We start from the raw sequence: 22,002 nt of genomic DNA, 5'->3' as shown, positions 1-22,002 counted from the left end.
ACCATCACTTTATACACGTACATCTAAACAGTTTGTTTTTAAGAAACCTTCAAGACAGAAACAATCTCAAGGAATAATAATTCATATAACATTTTTTAAAGTAAATATTTGCAAATTATCTTTTTCCATCTCATAATCTGAGTTCGTTTCCCTTATGTCCATTTGACAGCCAAAATTTTTATTTTGAATAATCTTTTTTGTTTGTTTATTTCCTTGCGATTTTTAACGATTTTTTTTTTATCAATTTTGATGGTTATTATATCGTTAGAACTGACGAGGGTCAACCCAGACCGAAATATATTCAATAAATGTGGAACAAACATCTACTTTTTTACTCTTCAATCAAATATTATGATAGGATATGAATAATGATAAATCCAGATTTTTTTACATCGCTTTTAGATAGATCAATTTAATGAGATTTACCTCCCCTGTAATTATAACTATTAGAAGAACGTTCAAATGTTGAAAAAATAGATTTTATTCCTCCCACACGACTCAAACGAATCACACGACCCACACCTATTTTAAATTGGAACATTGCCCTTGCTTTCTCTAAATATGAAAATGAAGGAAAAAAATATATATTCAAGATAAAAATACCTTACAAAGAATTAATGGTTAAATAACAATTTCACATCTGAATGAATTTTCACATAATACACTTCTAGCACGAAGATAAGGAACACGACTACTATCAAATATACTATAAGGAGGACATTGACCTGATGAAAGGCACTGTTTAGTGGGACTGTAAGCGTAATTTCAAGTGACCCTCCATGCAAAGATTGCCTTGGCTCGATTAATAACGCAACCATTGAAACTTATGTCAAATGAAGAATGAATCAGATGTAAACATAGTTTCATTAAATTGAATATTTTATTTGCCGTTTTTCTTCTTAAGTGCCGTTGTAAGTCGGGCATTGACCTCTTTTCCTGAAGGGTCACTGAAAACTACGCAAATAGTGGCATGAAGACTAGAGATAAAAAATGTTAGTGCATAGCTCAATATTTAACAGATTTGCTTAAAAGATAAGATTATGCAAGAATCGCCAATAGCCTCTGCTGTGTATTCGGCGGTAAAGCGGCGGTAACCGCCTGAAATTCAACGGCAAAATCTCGAGATATCTGTTTCACCAGTTCGGCAACAATCGGCAGAATCTAAACACAGAAACATTATAAACATACTTTCTTGGGTCACCGATAGATTTAAATTTCGTTTTTTATAAAATTCTTTTCTTTTAGTATCCATTTCAATTAAATGCGGATCAGAATCCTGGATCCGCGCCTTAAATTTGTTTTCGCTTATTTTTGAACGAAATATATATCGATAAGAAATTTTTTGATAATCACTCTTTCCTATAAGATCAAATTTGAGTTAAGTTGGTTTTCAGCAGTTTGATTGAGATGTTGCCCCTTAAATCCGAATCCGTAAATCTTATTTTGGCGGATTCAGATCCGGGAAGACAAAATGTTGCGGAATCAAAGGATCCAGATTCTACACATGCAATGTCGTAAAGGGATAAGATAGTTAATGAATTTATATTTGTATCAAGTGAAGTGTATCTAGAAGGTACAAGATCCTACTAGACATAGCGAACACAGAAGTATATTCTAACAGCATGAACGCCAAGTATTAGATTGAAAACCAATCCTGGAGCTGATGCTGTAAAAACAGGAAATTTTAGGGATGTATATTGTATAATGTATATTGATTAGAATTATCTTCGCCCCCTTGATGATTCGGGAGGAAGAACTAGAAAATTCAACCTTAATATTAAATTTTTCACTCAAATCGTTAATTTTAGGGAAAAAACTCGTTTTCAAAAGGGGAGGGAAGAAGGGGAAAGAAAAATTACTTCTAGAAAATAAGAAAATTTTCGAAATTGCTCACAAAATTTTTTTTTACACAATAAAATTGTATATGGGGTAAATTTATTATGGGGGTATGCACTACACATGTTTTAAATTCAATTACGATCATTAAATGCTGGCAAGTTAAATGAATTCACCCCACCCACCCCCACACTTTATTTACTACTTTCTGGGTAAATTTTACCCCATAATTGTATATAATCTCACCGTTTTCTTATCAATATCCTTTGCGGTCTGACATACCAGTGCACATTCCAGTATTTTAGGTATATTTGCCTTAATGCTTTCATCACCTGAACAGAGAGACATTCATTTATTTAAAAGTGTAATATAATAATATCAAACATTCAGAAAATTTCAAGTCTCCTTAAGAAAGATCCGCTAAAACCTCAATGGTTGCGCAAATTCGGATTCAGGTTACGGGATACAAAAAATAACCAATATTTCATAAAAAATAATTTGATTGATCACCTAAGTAGGACAAGCTGATACAAACCCCCTTGACTATAGATTTGGTGAAAAACGAGATAAGTGTAATTCAAAAACCTTATTATTAGTAAATTATGTTTATGCAAAGATTGCAATACCCCATTCACAATGGTATGTTTATGTCTTCCACATTATGGATCAGATTATCTTCCACATTATTGATCAGATTATCTTCCACAATATTGATCATATTATCTTTCACGTTATTGATCAGATTATCGTTCACGTTATTGATCAGATTATCTTTCACGTTATTGATCAGATTATCTTTCACGTTATTGATCAGATTATCGTTCACGTTATTGATCCGATTATCTTTCACGTTATTGATCAAATTATCTTCCACAATATTGATTATATTAAGGATTCAAGGGCACAATGCGGAGTAAATCGGGCATGACTATCTGCACGTGGTCACTTTAAATTACGCTTTCAGTCACTTGATAACATATTCAAATATTTGTAAAAATATACCTGCTGCGTATAGCTTGGTCAGAGCCTTGAAGATCATCTCGTATTCATCCTTATCCTCTTTCAAGGGTAAATTTTCCATCATGACGGGGATTATTTCTTGTTTAGGTATACTTGCAGACTCAAGTACTAGAAACCTTAACAAATTATAAATAATAAATTCATTAAATGACTCATGTGCGCGTGTCATGTTTGATTCTCAATGATATCCTTAAGATGCCTGCCTCCTTTAAATCAAATAAACAATTGCAACCATGAGAGATCATTTGACGAGTATTTACTGCACTAAAACTAGCACATAATTTTCAGTTAGAGCAGATGGATTATTCAGAGTCCAGTGCTTAGGATCCGGATCCGTAAGATTTTGGCTTCCTGGATCCGGATCCAAGGGGCAAAATATAAACAAAAACTACAAAAAAGTCGCTCTCAAAACCCAAATCGCTATTGAAAAAAAGATTGTAAACTTTTCCTGATTTCTGAATGGTTCCATCATGTTACAGCATAACAATAAGCGAAAAAATACAAGTTTGAAAATTCTGCGTTGTTAAAAAATTAGTTAATTATATAGAAATACCCTGGATCCGGATCTGGATTCGGATCCAGTTATTAACAGTGCGGATCCAAGATCCGAATCCGCATCAAAATTAAATGGATCCTAAGCACTGATTCAGACAAAGTGAACAGTTAAGGACGTTAATAGAAAATGAAGTTCCTACCACTTCAGAAAGAGTAAATTCTGTCACCTTGGACATGAAAAATTTCAACCTTATTTAAATACTTAAGCGTAGATAGCCCATTTAAAAGTAAAAGACATCAACACAGTTTAGGTCAAAAAAAAACTTACCTAGCAACACATCCGACTATCTGATCAATAACTCTGGGAGCTCCCTCTCCTTTCAGCAGTATAGAGAGAATACTCAGTATCTGGTTGTAATGTGGAACCATGATCTCTCCTCCCCACAAAACCATCTCACCCAACCCGTACACGGCGTTGTTCCTCACATCAGTCTCCTCGTCCTTGACAGAGTCCTGGAACACGGGCAGGACAAACTGCTTGAAGGACTCTAAGCGGCCCTGAAGCGGCTCCATGCAGTCCGCCAGCGCTCCGACGGCAAAGCTTCTCTCCGCCGTGCTACACTGCTTTTTAGTCTTCTTAAGCAGCATCTGGAGTAGTCCCATGAAGTACGGAGCAAATCCGTCCGGAGTCATCGCTCGTCCCAGGTTGGGTAGAACCTCTCCGGCATACTCGAACAACATCTCGTCCTGTTCTGCCTCCTCGTCCTCTTCTAACCCCTCCTCCTCCTCCTTGTCCTGGCAGGCACACTCCTTTTTCATTATCTTGGTCACCGAAGTAACAATCTTCTCCGGAATACCGGGAAGAGAGGTTACCCCGAGCTTACAGTGCTTCAGCATCTCCGTGATCCCATCTAAGCTTGAGATAACAACACTGTGCTCGGATTCCTCTTCAATCATCTCACAGAGCTTGGGGATGAATCCAGTTGTTCCCTTTGTGAAGGCTGTCATACCATCAGCTTAAAAAATGTGTAAAAATTAAGAGCGTTCACTTAAAAGGTTCGATCAAAAATTTAAAGACTTTCCTGCATTATCTCAAGTGACTTATTATGTCTAGCATCGCCAATCCTGGACGGTACGCTTTAGTAACAGTTTTTTTTAAAATCAACAACAGATAGATCAAAAACACAATTTTTTCAGTTCTAGTTTTAATCAAATGTTTTGAGTCAAACAAGACCCTGAAATAAAATGAGTCAATCAAAATTAAGTAGTCAGTCAGTTCGTAAAAACAAATAAAGATAACGACTCAATGTTCTACCTTGTCCGCTCTTGAAGTAAGCAGTAAGAAATGCTGCTGTAGCCAATATTGCTGCTCCCCGCACATCATCATCAGGATAATCTAGTAGAGTCCAGCTCTCTTCTAAACTCTGATAAATATAAGGATAGAAAGCAGCTCCACACTCCAGGCTGAAATCCTTCAGAGCAATCAACGCCTGCTCTTTCTCCGCAACAAAGGCATTCTCGACACCGATGGCCTTCACCTCGTCTAGATCTACATCGTCCTCCTGAGCAGTTTCATCAAGCGAAATCTCGTCATCCTCGTCCTCTAGGCTGTCCAGAGGAAGGTTGGTGTCGTCCCCCTCAACCTCTAGATGAATACCTTCGGTAGACTGCAGACTCTTCAACATTAATGTAACACAAGACTCCATAATAGCAGACATTTCTTCCTTAACAATGGAAGCTACAGCTCCGAATAGATTGTACGCACATTTTCTGACATCAGGGTCGTCGTTAGATTCGACTAACTGCATCCCAATATTGATGCATTTCTCGGCAAACTCGCGACTGAAATTTTCCTTTCCAACGCTTCGGGCTAGAATGCTCAAAGTTGCCATACTTGTCGTCAGTAGCACCTAGACAAACGAAAATTAAAATTGCAACATCCAAAAACACAAAGTAAAACATGCAACATGTATAACGTCGAAAACCCCACCTGAGTATCGTCCGTATGCTGCATGGTAAGGTATCCTTGTAGAGGAACAAGAACTGTATCAAAATACGGGATAATCTCGGAGCCTACAGCGTTGGCAGCTGAACCGATCAGATTAATCCCGAGCTCCCGGACCCTGATCGAGAAGTTCTCGTTGAGCGAGTCCAGGGCCCTCTTCATCAGATCCCCAAGATACGGGACCAACTTCTCCTCAAGGTTCTCACAGAAGGTGTCAAGGGCGTAGAAAATTCTGGATACACTAGAGGACTCCTGAACAGGTTAAAATTGTTAAAAATTGGACGAAAATTTTAAATTTTTGGTTGTGGTTAGGGGCAGAAGTCATATCAAATGGTACACAAATAAGGGAAGACAGTTCTTAATAGGGGTGGGGTGGGGGGGCATTGATTTTTCCAAATTTAAGAACAGAGTCAAACAATCCAGAGCTGAAAACTTTAGAATTGTGGATATTGAGATCAATGGTTAATCCTCTTTTATTATTCTCAAGACTAATTAAGTCTTAAGTATGCATCCTGCAGTGCTTAGGATCCGGATCCATTTTTTTCCAGAGCAGATCCAGGATCCGAATCCGTATAAAAATTAAATGGATCCTGAGCACTGGTATCCTGAAAAGAGCATAATTCGACCATACAGAGTGGCGTTACAAAATCCGGAAGAGCCAATCATAAGTCAAGAAATTTTGAAAATCTACGCGCCAATTCTGAGATCTCATTTTTCGGAATTTTGTAGGGGTTTGAAAAAAAAAGAAAGAGGATTAAGCAGGAAATTAAGAATGAAGGATATTCAGATTAATCGATCCGGATTAATGGTATCAAATTCTAAGTTCCCAGCTCTGTTCAAATAATCTGAAACAGTAATTGTAGTAATAACTGCACAATAACAGGAATTCCTATTTTCTGATTAAACACAATACCTGTACTCCAGGTTGCATTGCTAGGAAGGCAGTATCCAGGTACTGGAAGAGTACTGGAAGAATATCTCCAGCATAGTCGGAGATCTCTGGTTGTATGTACTCGGAGAACTGACCCAACATGTAGAGAGCAGAGTTCCGGACTGCAGGGTGCTCATGACGGATCCCATTACCTATAAGCAATGAAAATTAGTTTTAGAACATAGGCATATGATGAAAGTTTATTTTGGCGTCAAAACTTGGTAATAATGCAATACGATATGGGACGCTCTGTAAAAAAGGGTAAAAAAATATACTGTTAAACATTTTAATAATTTTTGGGGAATGGGACCACCCCAACTCTTTAATTCGACAATATAAACCCTGAACATTATTGAAGGGAATGAAATAAATATCCCTCTCGAATTCAAGGAGGAAAGATAATTCTTGACAAAAAAATAACCTAGAATTTGCAGGAAGCTGCCCAGATACTTGTTCCTAATATGTTCCTGACATCCCTCAGCTGATACAGCGAGAGCCTGGTAACCGGCGCGCTGGAAATACGGGTTGGGGTTTGCCAGTGCAGGTTGAACCTGAAATATTTCAGTTCAGTTTGAGATTACTCCGAGGACTCCTAACAGGGTGTAGTATGAGTTACAGACTTACAGTGATTAATATATGAATTATAATCAGAAGTTTTGTTGGTTTTCTGTTAGTAAAATAAAGCAGATTAAATGCATAAACGTATAACTAATATAGATCAATCAGATCAGACTTTTGGGGATTTTATCCACGATAAAATTAATCAAGAATGAAGGAAGGTCTTGTAGCTTGAAAACAGACTGATTTTCCCACTTTCAACTGTTCAATTGATAGCTAATAAATTTATTATAATTGGAAAATAATTTTATAATTATTTTTAGTCTTCTGCAATTTTTTTCCTGTCATAACAGCTACAACAGACATCCGACATTATGCCATAAAACTTTCAACATCCAACTAAAGACCCGCATCATAAATTTGCATTGGAGTTTAGTGATTTTTTTGTTAGTAAAATAAGGTATCTGAAGCATGAACGTGTGAATAATAATAAAAGATAAGTTCTCTACAAATTTTCTTCCGTTTTCAAATTTGGGCCCACATTTTTTGTGGTAACTCGCGTGAGTTAATGGATTCGAATATTCAAAAATTTGCCTGAAGAATTTCGTTTCTTGAAAATTTTGAAAAACCACTTTTTTTTGTAAAATCCGCGAAATATTTATTTTTATATTTTTTAATTAAAAATGCTCAAGTTTTTGAAATAGAATAATTTCTTCTTTGACCAGACAAGTTTTCAAATGGTAACCCTTTAAACAGAAGTTCCTTCATAAATTGAGTGAATTGAAAAGGAAAGTGGTTTGAGAACATAATATGATTATCTCTGACCTGGGAAAGAAGAGCTGAGATATATTTCTCTGGAGGAAGGTTGAGAGCAAGTGTATCCAGGGCCTGGCTAGCAGCTAGAGCAGGAGTATCATCATCCTCTTCTACATCATCATCCTCATCCTCAGCGTCATTCTGCATCATGATGCTAAATATTTTAGTCATTATGCTTTTTAGTTAAATCTGAAGCTTTTAAGCTTAATAGTCTCTTAACATGAATTTGAAGCCCATACCATATGTAGTATATTACAAAAAAATTATGCTACATAATTGTAGTTAAGTTTGATAAAAGGGTCAAAATATAACACTTGGCCAGAACATATTCCATTGAATATTGTGCTAATCTTAGTAGCTGACGACCTCCACAATTTACATATTTTACTATTTATTCTTGAATTCCATTCGAGTGCAAATAATGAGTAGGTGTAAACCCAAAATAAGAATCAAAATCGTAAAACTGATTCTATTTTAATCGTTAAATTCATAAAAATTTAATAATAAATATTTATCATATCTAATGTCGATACCACCGACAATTGTGAAATACTTCAGTGATCATTTAATGATAGATATTTAAATACAAATTGCCGTATTTAAATCAAAATTATGCGAATGACTTATTATTCGCACCAAGGACGATGCGAATAAAAAAATTCACGGGGTCCAACNCCCCCCACCCCACTCCCCATATCAAAACAATTAGTAAGTTCAATTTTGAAACCATACCTGAAAATAACATTGATCATAGGAATATAAAGCTTGTGCTTCACGATAGTTTTCTTCTTAAGTCTTGTCAATCGGCCGAGGAAAGTGACCGCCTTAATCCTCAACGGATCGTCCAGACTTTGTTCGGCGGCCAGGGCAATACAAAGTTCCACCATTGGTTTGATATGCGGGATGACGATCCCCACCTCACACTCGATCAGATCGTCGAATATGTCTAGGGCGATGGTTGCCTTGTCCTGGTTGGATGCGGCGAGCTGCTTGATTTTGACGAGAACGGTAGGGATCATTTGTTGGAATATATTCGCTTCCTCACTTCCGGTTCTCCTGATTTTAAATAAAACATTCACAATTTGTCAAATATTAATTTTATTAATAAACAAATCTGAGATTTCTCAGAGGGAGCGTACGTAGGGACTAGAGATTCTTTCTGCAAAATAATAATACAGTCAGAAATTATGTACGGTTTCTGGAAAGTTTATTAATAAAAAATATTTATGAACTAATCTTAAAAAATTGGAAATTGCTTAGAGTTGAGAAACCCCAAAAAACACTCGTTTTTGTCTATTTTGAAAAAAAAATGGAGGGCAAGTCTTCAATAGATGAATGGAACATTCCTAACAAAATGAGAGAGTGATTTGATTGTAAGAAAGCAAACTTCTTCCTCTGGATCCTCCAGAGTTTTCCTCAGCATCAACAACCAGTCCCGGAGCAAGAAGTTCTCCAGACTCTTCTGAACAAAAAGGGATATTGCTAGGATGTGAATAATTTCAAGAATAAATAGCTATGACTGAGAACACTGATTTAGACTTTTTTTTCATAATTTTGAGTGAAGCGAAATTTCTTTTAATGGCTTAGATCAATGAATTTTAGTATATAGGGGGAAATGGATTTCTTTATGAAACTCCAAGTGAGATAACAGTGGCAACCGTTATTAAATCTCCTACGGTCTTAGTCGTTTTCTATTATAAAGCTGGATAGATAAAAGGATAAATTACTTAAAAGTTAGAGAAGAGATAACTAATAAAGGATGAATTAGTAATGCTACTTAAAAATCATATCATAACCCCCCCCCCCCCTCCCCAGAAGGTGGGATGTAAAAAAATTAAATTTTGTAGTAGAATTTTTATTCATGTTAACCTAACACGTGTTAAAAATGCTCAAGACATTTCAACATTCTCTGCACTACCTGAGCCGGGATGAAATAGTGACAAATTTTAATACAAATTATCAGTTCCTAATAGAACACTGATCTAGAAACAACGGAATCATTTATCCTCAGTCCACACTTCTTCGTGTGCGCAACAATTTTAGTGACAGAGACACAACTTCAACAATCTTCAATCTCCAGCGACCCTAGCGAGAACGGTATACGCTGTAAAATGTCGGATCCCAAGGAAATCTGGAATGAGGAGACAACCATACGCTGGAAAGAAACGTGGACTTTGCCGGCATCTGAGGAATTCACAGATGGGAGCCGTACTGAACATCAGAATAGAGACGGACCAAATAGAGAAGGAAAAAAGGGAGAAGGAAAAAAAGAAGAACGAAACGGAGGTAGAAACAGCAAGAGAAATTTAGAGCAGGAATTTGACTGGAACTTTAACCAGTCATAAAATACATGCTCAGTCATTCAAGTTTATAATTTTGTGTTTTGCATTTATATAAATTCAACAAATATTGTCGATTATGTATTTTTACGTCGTTTTAATTAATAAAGTTTTTTTCTGTTTTATTAAATATAAATAATTTTATAATGAAATTTGTGTTCAATCATCGTTAAATAAGTGTTTTAAAAAGTAAAATAAAAACAATTTTAATACGATAGTATCTACGAATTCCTTCACAGTAATGAACACACATTTCTTAAAAGTAGAAAGAGATTTTAGAAAAGCTCTCGAATTCATCTCAAAAGATAAAAATTTAAGCAATACTGGGGGATGCATGACACGGTGTTCTAAAAGCCGATTTCATAAGTATCAGTCGACATGCGCAAGAATAGAGAGCAGGCACATTCTAGCCTTTTAATTAAATTTTTATTAAAAAGCTTCAAACAAAAATTCTTCTGCAGCGCCGCTTCTTCACTCTATATGAATATTTTTTATAAAAATCTAAACATTCCAAAACATTTTACACTTCCCCCCCCCCCAAGCTGATCTTCGTATTGACATAAAATTAAACCGATTCATTTTAAACAAATTTTTGCCAGGGAGATTAACTTCGGCGCGCTCTATGCTCATTATTTCACTTCAAAATTTACTAACTAATAGATTTATGTGGTACATTTCAGGCTAAATAAAAAATAATTTATTCTGTTTCAGTCTTGGTTTAAAGGACCTCCACCGTACACCCCCCTCCCCCCACCCCCTTTAATAACTAGAGAGGGAGGGGGGGGGGGGGAGTCTCCCTTTTCCCCATTGCAACTAAGCAAATTTAGTCTTTACAAATTAAGGTGTAAGGATGTGTAACAGTGAGGGGGAAAAGGGAGGGGGCGCACATATCCTAAAAAGATACAGATGCTAAGGAACATCTTGTGTTCCCAGTATAAAGAGACTGTTCTCTGCCCTGAAGATATTTAAATCAGACCTAAGGAGTTGCCTGAACGCAGATATTCCAAACGCCCTCCTTCAACTTAAAGCTTAGCTAATATGAATTAGACCTGTTTTTTTTTCATCCAATTAAGTAAAAAAAATCATTATCATTTTGTGCAAACTAGTAGAAAAATAGTATAAAAAAATGTTAAAATGTTTAACATTTTTTTAGGTATGAAAAGATATTTGAACTAAAATAATTTTATTTTTGATCTATGACCTGGATCTGGATCCGGATCCGAATCCGGATCCATTTTTTTGAAAAGCGGATCCAGGATCCGGATCCGGATCCGGATCCGCATCAAAATTAAATGGATCCTAAGCACTGCTAAAAAGAAGAAGAAAAATGGGTTCTCAAGTAGATTAGAATCCCTATCAAGAAATGAGTTGACATTTTTATTTTGCGATCATGAATGAATGGGTGCTACAATGCTGAATCTGAACTTAAAATATTACGAAGTACAAAGTGTCCTACCCCCCCCTGCTCCCTGTTCTTTCTACTCGACACATGTTTACTCATTTTCCGCAAAGATTTCAACATGATATTTACTGCTTGGGGTTGGGGTAGGCGGGGGAAAGGTCGATACGGTACAGTGATCTGACCAGACTTTAATACAATTGGCGGAGAAATCCGAGCCCGCCAACCAATCACAATAATGCGTCAACTCAAAACTAGAATTGTATTACTACATTACCCTATTTGACACGGACTAATCAACATTATTCATTAATTCCGCGTATGCCACATTTTTAGCAACTCTTCTTGGAAAATAGTAATCAAAAGAACGTAACAGTAAGATGTCGTCTGAATCTGGCAAAATCTGGACAGAGAAGACTACCAGACGTTTTATAAAAGCATGGACACCTTCAGCGTCTGTGGAGTTCCCAGATGAAAACCATAATAAAGATTATCAGAATCGAAACAGTGGCGGACAAAACAGAGATGAAAAAATTGAAGATGAAACCCTTAATAGACATGAAGTGCAGTGGTTTGACTGGAGCTTAATAAGTCATGGCAAGCTTAACCAAAATACTACACCAAGCCAAGAAAAACTCAACCAAAATACTACACCAAGCCAAGAAAAGCTCAACCAAAATACAACACCTAGTCGAGAAAAGATCAACCAAAATTCATCAAAAAGTCAAGAAAAGCCTAACTAAAATTCATCAAAAAGTCAAGAAAAGCTCAACCAAAATTCATCAAAAAGTCGAGAAAAGCTCATCCAAAATTCATCAAAAAGTCAAGAAAAGCTAAAAAAATTCATCAAAAAGTCAAGAAAAGCTCAACCAAAATTCATCAAAAAGTCTAGAAAAGATCAACCAAAATTCATCAAAAAGTCAAGAAAAGCTCAACCAAAATACAACAAAAAGTCGAGAAAAGATCAACCAAAATACAACACCGAGTAGAGAAAAGCTCAACCAAAATTCATCAATAAGTCAAGAAAAGCTCGACCAAACCAAGTCAAGATCATTCAACCAAAATACCACTAAGTCAAGAAAGTTCAACCAAAATTCATCAAAAAGTCTGAAAAGCTCAACCAAATCCATCAAAAAGTCAAGAAAAGCTCATCCAAAATTTATCAAAAAGTCTAGAAAAGCTCAACCAACATACAACACCAAGTAGAGAAACGCTCAACCAAACCTCATAAAGTCTAGAAAAGCTCAACCAAAAGTCATCAAAAAGCCAAGAAAAGCTCAACCAAAATACAACACCAAGTCAAGGAAAGCTCAACCAAAATTCATCAAAAAGTGAAGAAAAGCTCAACCAAAATACACACCAAATAAAGAAAAGCTCGACCAAAATTCAATCCCAAGTCATTAAAACACAACAAGATATAATCCAAAATCATAACAAGCTCAATAAAAAATGTTATGAAAAAAATACATTCAAATGTTTTCTTTTTAAGTAGCGAATAACGACATATTTTGAGCAGTGGAGCTTGAAAGGAGAGGGGGGCAGAGATTGGAAAGTAATAATTTTAGTAGAAATTGTTGAAAGTGGAGAATAGAGGGACATAATATCAATATAGAATTTTTAAATTTACTTTATTTAAACAAAGCATTTTTATTATCATACTTTTGGTTCGTTTTTAACTCGCTTTTTATTCTTTTTTCGTATATTTTTTCAGGATCAACTTTTCCATAGTGCACAGAGGCGGCTTATGTTGAGAGGGGAAAGGGGGACGTTCCCCAGGAAATTTGGGGGACGTCCCCTGGAAATAGGAGCGCAAGAAGAGAGTAGACGCATTCTAGTCCTTTAATTTTAATGCGAGAAATTATTAAAAATTTGTCCTGCGGCGAAACACCAATTTTTCACTTCGGAGGGGAATATTTTTGCCAGGAGGATCATATTTTAGCGCGCTACGCAAACAGAGAGGGAATGCTAAGTAGTTACATGAACATTGAATATCTTTCATGAAGCAAATTGTTGGGATAAGAACTGGTTCCACAAAAACTTATCAGTTATGAAACTCTGAAATTGTTAGTTTGAAACATTTCCATTCTTAACACTAAGCCAAATTTTTACCTTGAGAAAATGTTAATGTAGGAAACCAATTTTGCAAAGTTAAGAATGGACAAAGGAAAAATGTAATTTAGCTAATTCCAAAATGTATTTACATAACATACCTTTAATTGTTCCCCAGCAGTGTCTGCCAGCACGGAAAATACACTCATTGCTTGAATCCGTTCTCTACCTTCAGCACTCTTAACTTTGTTCTAAAAGAAAAATTGGTTAAAAATGTTCTGAAATGTATTGGGACTGTCCAGAAAATTCCGACCTTAAGATATCGTGTACAGAACGGTTAAAAATTAAATTAATTGCGATTATCTCACATTTCTCGTTGAGTTATTTCTGATTTTGATATTCTAGAATCATTAGAATCTGAATTTAAAATATCTTATTTTATCTTTTAACAAATATAACAACATTTTACCGTTCGTGGCATAAAATAAGAAATAAATGCATGGTTTTAAGAATTTTTGTAGATTTCTTAAGACTACAACTTATTAATGATAATAAATTGATGGAGAAGTAAATCTATTAATTTAGCACACTTCATCCCCCCGGCATAAGCATCACAACTAATGTCGGGTCTATCAACGTGCATAGCTTACAATAAGTATTTGAGGGAATGAAAACGTGATTTTAAGTGATAACAGCGGCATATGCGATTCACAACGGTACCATTGAACTCTGAGTCTGGCGAAGTATGTACATATTTGTTTCAGAAACAGAGAATTAAGTTAACGCAGCTGAACATTTTTAACAATAAAAAGGAAGTTCTCATGCACAATTCAGGTCAAGGCTTCAAGCCTCAAGAACCCTTTTAATGGAGGGTCCCTTCCCTTTAATTGAGAGTTTTGTAGATTTCTTAAGACTACAACTTATTAATGATAATAAATTGATGGAGAAGTAAATCTTTTAATTTAGCACAATTCATCCCCCCGACATAAGCATCACAACTAATGTCGGGTCTATCAACGTGCATAGCTTTAACTTAGTATTTGAGGGACTGTAAACGTAATTTGAAGTGAACTTCCCATTGATAACAGTGGACTGTCAGATTCACAACGGTACCCTTGTCTAGAAAAACGACTATAATCCTCTCATCGTTAATCAGATAAAGGTTTTAAGGGTTAAGTTGTAAATCGGACATATCCCGCTATAAATGGAAGGTCAATGCTCTTACGGCAGTCCAATTCGGAAATATGAATCCGTTAGAATAATTACCAGGACGAATTGAGGGAGTTCCTGCCACCCTGCTCCACCCAGTTCATGCTTAGCCAGGGTTCCAATCAGCTGACACAGCGCATTACTAACTAAACGAATACAACTTAATACTGAACCTAGGGTTGTAGTATAACTTCTTACAAGCAGAGATGTAGAATGTAGATAAAGGGGTTTAATATCTAGCGAAATCACTATTTTAATATATAAACCATTCACACGCGATGTTGGAGAATAGGGATTTAAAGGGGGAAAGTTGATATTTTGGTTTTTTAAATTCCAATGGAAGAGAACTTGTACAACGCAACTTTATAATTCTTGAATACCAAAATAGGGGTTAAAAAAGTATCGATTAAGTATGTAGTTTTTATTAACCCTATTCCTGCTGGGGGGGGGTCAATTTGACCCCCCCCCTGTAGTTTTTTTTTACATAACTCAAGAAGTGTTGGTCTGAGGCCTGAATGACTGCTTTTGCCTGTAACAAACTAAATCTTTGTTTTGACCCACTTTCACGTGTCAGATTTTGATAAAATGTAGCTTTTTGGAAAGCCTATGACATAAGGAAACGGATTGCACAAGTTTTGCGAAAAAAAATAAATTTCTAATGATGTATCATTTGTCATATTTGGACATAAAACATGGGATTTAGAGGGGGGGGGGCAAATTGACCCCCCCCCCCCAGCATATCCTGGTTTTCAAGTACCCCAGCAGGGATAGGGTTAAAAAAACAGAGGAGATTTTTTTTTACAAAAACTGACCTACTCACTTATATGGTTAATGTCCTTTAATTGTTAAAATTGCGAATTTTATACAATTGGATAATTTAGTAACCTGATTTGTCCAGTTCTGTCTGAATACTTTCCAGGCATCCAGTCTTAATCTTAGCTTTATCCTCAGCCGATAGTTTATCCCACATCCGAGATTTAGAAAACTTTTTCCTGAAAACGATCTTTAACTCACAAATCAAAGAACCTTTGAACCAGAGCTGGGAACTCTAGAATGGGATACCTTTAATCCTGACTGCTTAATCCGAATATCCAATGTGGACACTTTTAATTTCTTGCTTAATCTACTCTTTTTTGGATATATTACAGACAAATCCAAAAACCGGTTTTTTAAATTCAAGAGTCCCTCTCGTTTCAGTATACTCATTTTAAATGGCGCGGGAAATTTTAAATTTCCCGGCTTCTGATACTCGACTCTGATCGGTTTGAATTTTATACACTTTTCAGGTTACAGTACCAGATTAGGTTAGTCTCGAGATTAAGAAAAAGAGGATCAAGCATTGATCTCGATATCCACCATTAAGTTCCCAGCTCAGGATGGTTAGTTCACATTTTTGGGGCTGAATTTTTGGTACAGAGAGAACGTGTGAAAGGGAATATGAAGACTCCATTGGAGTAATATTGATGTATATTTATTGTAGTCCCCTAGTTTTTTTGTGAAATGGTCTGTGCCAGTGTGCACAGAGCACAACTGCCGAGTCTCTTGTAATGACTTGTTCAAATTCAACCTTAAGGTGGTCAATCTATTAAAAATTCTGGTTCTTAATGTAGACGGGGAGACGCATTACGTGGGTAGAAACATCGCTTAGAGCTGAAGTATTGCCCAGTGTGTATAAATTATCAAAATCTGAGAAGTTCATAACTTCCATATTTTTCCTGATAATTTGCTTTCCTTACATGCAAAATTTAAACCCCGAGAGGAAATAAATTTTTACAAGTTAAAAAATTTGAAAGATTTTTACCATTTTATCATTACCGCGAATCGTTGTGAATACTAAGTTTAATTTAAGTAAAAAAATAAAATTAACTTTTAAAAACATTCAACTTAAAATTCATCTACTTTAAAGACCAATGAAAGTATTTAAAAATAAATTGTTTACCTCAGTAGAACCGCAGCGTACTGCCTGATCTGCGGAGACGGTGATGTTCCTAGAACCCGGCACAGCTCCGGGACCACACCTGGGTCCTTGAACGCAACCCGGAGCTGTTCTGTAGCTGCCTGGATGACGGCGCTATCCGGCTGCAGGAGACGGGACAGAATATCCTCCATCCTTTAGTCTGAAACAGTGTCGAATTAAACTCAGATAAAGATGGTGGTTTGTCAAGAATCCAGAGTTTACTGAGCGGGTTTACCCCTGCCGTATCCGCCACGGAACTCCATGGGAGCAGCTCCTGGTCCGGCGTCGGCAGCCTTATCAGCTCCCTCTCCAGCTGCTCTTCTGTAAGCAGCACGGTCTCCCTCTCCTTCCTTGGCCTCGCGCCTAGAATATAAAGTAATAAAATGCTAACAAAACCAAATATATTTTAGTATCAGTGGTTTCATTAATTTTTCTGTTTCAAAGAACCAGTGCTAAGGATCCATTTAATTTTCATTCCGGATCCTGATACGCACCGGAAAGTAATGGATCCTGATCCAGGTTTTTTCTTTAAAATTTGCTGAATAAAGCAGAATTTTCAAATTTGTCACATTTTTTCGATCATTTTTTTGCTGGAACTTGATGAACCAATCAAAAACTCGGGAAATTTTCATAATCCGTCTTTTTCAATAGTAAGATTTAGGTTGAGTTTTTTTTTGCATTTTTTGGTTGATATCTTGCCATTGGATCCACATATTTTTACGGATCCGGATTCAGGAAGCCAAAAACTTTCGGATCCAACAGATCCGAATCCGTTGGATCCGAATCCTAAACACAGCTAAGAACTAATCCTTAACCCTATACTCGTCAAAGTAATATACGAAAGAAATTCTACGATACTAAATGGCTTTGCTGCAGGCATAGTTGCTCGAAACAAAATTGGTAATAACGCAGCGTAAAGAACTTAAAATAACTATGTAATACCGGGGAGCAGCTGATCTGGCGGGTCTAGCGTCTTTGGGAGCTTGTCTCTTCATGGTGGCGGGGACAATCTCCGTGGGCAGGTGGAGGTAGTCTCGGAGATACTGGATACCTGAAGACGGTACAATCAAACAATCAATCAATCAATCAATCAATCAATCAATCAATCAATCAAACAAACAAACAAACAAACAAACAAACAAACAAACAAACAAACAAACAAACAAGCAAACAATCAATAATTAATTTTGTCCCACCCAAACCTCAGTAGTATGATGAAAGATAAGATAAGGTTTAAAATAACTTAGTCCCTTCAAATTAGAGGGCGAGAGAAGGAAATGAAGCCCCCCTCCCATTAGTGCATAACCTACCAGACTCGGTGAGGTACCAGTAGAAGTGCCTCCAGGCAAACTGTTCCTTAACGTGCCCCTTGGACTTGAGGCTGGTCAGAGCCTTGATCACCTAAATATATCTTTTCATTTACAATTCCACATTCATAGATTTTAAATAAATTTCATGCTAGATTGATGAAGTTGATTAATATCATATGAAAAATAAGATGCTTAAGATCCATTTTATTTTGGTCCGGATCAGAAAAAATTATCTGGATTGAAATCCGGATCCGGATCCAGGTCATATTTTTTTTTTCAAGATTCGAACTTTTAAACGGAATTTCTTTTTCAAACAGATTCTCTTTTTTTGTTGCTTATTTATATGCGCTCAATGACAAATTCAGCTATTACATTTTTAATTGAAAATCTCGTAAAATTTGCGTCAGGAGTACCGAGTTTTTTTTTTGCTATTTCAGTTGACGTTTCGCTCCTTGTACCCGGATTCAAAATGTTACGATTCCATTTACAGGGTGGCCAAAACTTTTTTGAAAAAATCCGTTCATTTTCAGAACTAGAGAACTAGAGAGCTAGAAAGCTAGAGAACTAGAGAACTAAAAAAGAACTAGAGAACTAGAGAACTAGAGAACCAGAGAACCAGAGAACTAAAGAGCGTTGATTCTAATTTTTAAAACTGTTTAGATCGGTGTGAATTAGGCCATTTAACAAACAAACGATTAGGTTATAATTAGAAAGAGTGGAGTGTAGATTTAGGATCTAAAATAATTAAAATTGCGTGGTACAGGGGTTGCACACTCAATTAAAAGAAAGTTAAAATTAAACTAAAATGAAAAAATTTACAGATAAACGAAAGAAACCTGAGAGGATGTTCTCAGATCTGATAAAGAGACAGATAGATAGATAGATTAACAGACAGACAGATAGATAAATAGAAAGAGAAACAGATAGACACATACACATAGAGATAAACAGCGAGACAGATAGGATATATAAACAGATAGATAAAAAGATAGATAAACTGACATGCAGATAGATATACATATGGATAGACAGATAGCTAGACATGTAGCTAGACAGATAGCTAGACAGATAGCTAGACAGATAGCTAGACAGTTAGACAGATAGATAAACATATTCTCAAATGCACACTTCTGGAACATATTCTCAAATGAACACTTCTGGGATCTCGAAAATTATGAATGAATTTTTATTGTCAATTGAAAAATTAATCAATCTAATATTATTTAGAATGCAGATTTTTTTGTTGAAATTTTCATGAAAAATTTGCTGAAATGAGTGAAAATTAAAAAACCCCGGTGTATATCGAGGATAAAAATCCGTACAATTTGAAGAAAAAAAATCCGTACAATCCGTACAATTTTAGGGTTACAAAATAAAAAATCCGTACAATCCGTACATTTTGGCCACCCTGCAATTAGAACCGGATCCTAGGCACTGATGTTAATACCTAAAGACTAAATAAGAAAAGAGATCAAAATTGAGATTTAGTGTCATCATCAGCTTTGTAGCGCAGAGTTACGATTGTTTAAATGTAGAACAGAATTCGAGGTCACAGTTTTAAGCAGTTGAGGAGACAATATCAGGCGAGTAAACGTTTTGCTTAGTAAATAGTGAGTGTACGTTTCATAATTATGCATAGATAAAAATCTTTTTTGGCTTGTAGAATGCAGATACATAAAATGAAATTTTTAAACACGAACAAAAACACTATACCTGAAGGTTAGGAATGGTCTCAAGCTCTGGGTGCTTAGGAGCCTTGGTATTCCTCTCAGCAACCATAACTCCCTCCTTGAACAGGTGCTCGTAGATAGCGACGCGATTAGCCTTGGGCATCAACATTTTCCAGACTCAGATTTAACTTCTGAAACATAGATCAACATGTTAGAAATATAATTCAGCATGTTAGAAGCATAGATCAACATGTTTGAAATAATTATCAGGAAGTTAGAAGTGGGAGCGGTTCAAGGTTTATTCGTTGTCCTCCTCCTCATTGTCAGATTCCTCGTTGTTGATCTGGAAGTAACGGAGCTCGTAGGAGTCCTTGGTGGAGGCGACCACACGCAGCCAGTCCCTCAGGTTGTTCTTCTTCAAGTACTTCTTGGTCAAATACTTAAGATACCTGAACATTTACAGGTTAAAGCTTTTTAATCGTATTAATTTAGTGTAAAAGTTTGAACAGTTGAATCATCACTGGAAAAAATATATTTTTTGTGAATTCTAAAATAAAAGGGACAACTTCCCTCAATCAAAAAAACCCTAAGTTTTGAGATACCGTTATGAATCGAACATTCCAATCTTCATTAACAAATTAACTTCTTCAGTCCATTTGAATAGCTGGTAATATTTGAAAGAATATACCGATATAAAACAAATGTAAAGAAAAGTGTCAATTATTCTTAGGGACTGTACATAGTTTCAAGTGACCCTCCACTTTTAAAAGAATACATATATATATATAATATCATACTGTTTTAATTTTTGTTCAATAAAGTTGAAAAGAAGAACTTTTAAAAGAATTGGATAAGCCACATTTATGTGGAATATCCAATTTACAACGCATAAGCCTGTAGTTTAGTTTCTCTGAAGTGACTTGGGCAATTCATCCTTCAGAAACTATTGAGAAATTATCCTAAATGAAGGTTTAACACAAGACTACGTTATCTTCCAAATAGTAAATCAGAGGCCGAATTTTAAGAATTTGAGCCGCGGCGCAAACATGTTTCGTTTCATTTAAAATTGAATTCAATGTTTCCAAGATTTAAGCCGGCCTTCAAATAAAACCGGTTTTTTGCGGATTTGAGACGCGGCTAAAATTCATAAAATTCGGACTCTGATTAATCGTTTCTATTATAATGACGGTCACCTTAAAATTGCGACTGTAATCCCTTAATTTCAAGTCTTCCGAATCGTTTTAATTTTGTAAAAAGAGAAAATTTTTACCTCTTGGAGAAGGGGACGTTAGAAGTGAGATTGATCTTGGTCTTAGCTCTCTCCAGAACTAAATCAGAACCGAAGTTGCTGGTCTTACCACCGACCTAAATTATCAGTTTTAATACTATGGCTAACTGTAGTACAAGTTATCAGGTGTGTATTTTTATAAAAAAAAACACTAGAGAAAAATGAAAAATGGATATGAAAGGCAACTTTAAATCTTATTCTTATCAAGAATTTGCTTTTCCTAAAAATCATTTTTAATTCCCCAGTTAAGCCAATAAAAGCCTATACAAAATTCATTTCCATCTTCTGGGGCAAAATTTAAAATTGAATTTGGAGAAAATTGGAATATTTCTTTGCAAAAAGATTCTTGAAACATCAGGATAAAAAGGTCAATATGTTAGCATTACATTCATTAGTTAATAGTATAATTATTTAATATTAAAAAATACTTCGGAATAAGTGTCCTAAATTTTATAATAAAAGGCAATCAAGCCACATTCTTGAAAAAAATTCACACGGAAAATTTATTTCAAAAAACGAAACGTACTTCTAGGCTGGCATACTGCGTGCACGGGGCGGGAAGCGCCCATGGAAATTTGCTAAAATTCAATGAACACAACCTCACCCCGGACAGCAAAGCATGTCGCCTACTGTCCCACCTTAATCCTCTCTTGAAGATACTTCTCGAAATCAGCGCAGTTCATGATTCCATCCTCAACGGGGTGAGTGCAGTCAATGACCAGCTTGATCTGGTTCTTCTTGCCAAGCTTCTTAATTCCTCCCTTCTTTCCCTTCAGGGACTGCTTTCCGGGCTTAGCCTTGGCAACCATTTTTCTTCTGAAATAAATTTTAGGCAATTAATTAAGTACAGGTTAAGAGTATATAAATATAGGTTTGTGCAATACTTATGAATGTATAAGTTCTATGAACATTGGACAGCATCCTTTCTGATATTTCAAACACTTTTTGATTCTTATACTTAAACAAAGTTAGGATAATCCAGAAAAATCTCTCAGCTAAGCACTACACATGAAACTGTGGGTTTATTAGTTTCAGCTGAAACCAATACGACAGGATTTACATTTAATAGTAAACCTTTAAAAAACGGGAATATGTGGGGGGGGGGAAGGGTACAAAAAGT

General features: G+C 35.9%; 2 protein-coding genes across 9 annotated transcripts; both read right to left on the bottom strand.

Annotated features, from left to right (window-relative positions):
- Positions 1-568: 568 nt before the first annotated feature.
- Positions 569-16,785, bottom strand: LOC111711399 (importin-4-like). 7 transcript variants are annotated; one of them, XR_002767247.1, is made up of 16 exons: positions 16,597-16,785; positions 15,543-15,649; positions 14,715-14,803; positions 13,610-13,699; positions 9,008-9,123; positions 8,394-8,717; positions 7,671-7,815; positions 6,709-6,838; positions 6,270-6,439; positions 5,342-5,608; positions 4,667-5,261; positions 3,680-4,367; positions 2,839-2,972; positions 2,083-2,168; positions 929-1,161; positions 569-775 (listed from the first exon to the last, which is right to left on the bottom strand). XR_002767247.1 is itself a non-coding variant. In XM_023485746.1 (15 exons), the coding sequence occupies exons 1-15, from the start codon at positions 16,764-16,766 to the stop codon at positions 1,039-1,041; spliced, it is 3,234 nt and encodes a 1,077-aa protein (XP_023341514.1). In that variant the 5' UTR covers positions 16,767-16,785; the 3' UTR covers positions 569-1,038. The 7 variants fall into 7 exon arrangements, 1 of the variants encoding a protein (XP_023341514.1); XR_002767248.1 differs by having other exon boundaries at positions 569-751; XR_002767250.1 differs by having other exon boundaries at positions 569-738.
- On the bottom strand, positions 16,774-21,723 carry LOC111711401 (60S ribosomal protein L22-like). Of its 2 annotated transcripts, XM_023485747.1 has the most exons (5): positions 20,865-20,878; positions 19,638-19,785; positions 17,925-18,015; positions 17,557-17,665; positions 16,774-16,977 (listed from the first exon to the last, which is right to left on the bottom strand). In XM_023485747.1, exons 2-5 carry the CDS (start codon positions 19,761-19,763, stop codon positions 16,833-16,835), a joined length of 471 nt encoding a protein of 156 aa, XP_023341515.1. In that variant the 5' UTR covers positions 19,764-19,785; positions 20,865-20,878; the 3' UTR covers positions 16,774-16,832. The 2 variants fall into 2 exon arrangements, with proteins under 2 accessions (XP_023341515.1, XP_023341516.1); XM_023485748.1 differs by lacking the exons at positions 16,774-16,977; positions 17,557-17,665; positions 17,925-18,015; positions 19,638-19,785 and adding exons at positions 19,786-20,043; positions 21,521-21,723 and having other exon boundaries at positions 20,865-20,959.
- Between the last annotated feature and the right edge of the window lie 279 nt (positions 21,724-22,002).

The sequence above is a fragment of the Eurytemora carolleeae genome, unplaced genomic scaffold (assembly GCF_000591075.1).
Source record: "Eurytemora carolleeae unplaced genomic scaffold, Eaff_2.0 scaffold1100, whole genome shotgun sequence".
Taxonomy (NCBI): Eukaryota; Metazoa; Arthropoda; class Copepoda; order Calanoida; family Temoridae; genus Eurytemora; species Eurytemora carolleeae.
This window is presented reverse-complemented; position numbering and strand designations above follow the sequence as displayed.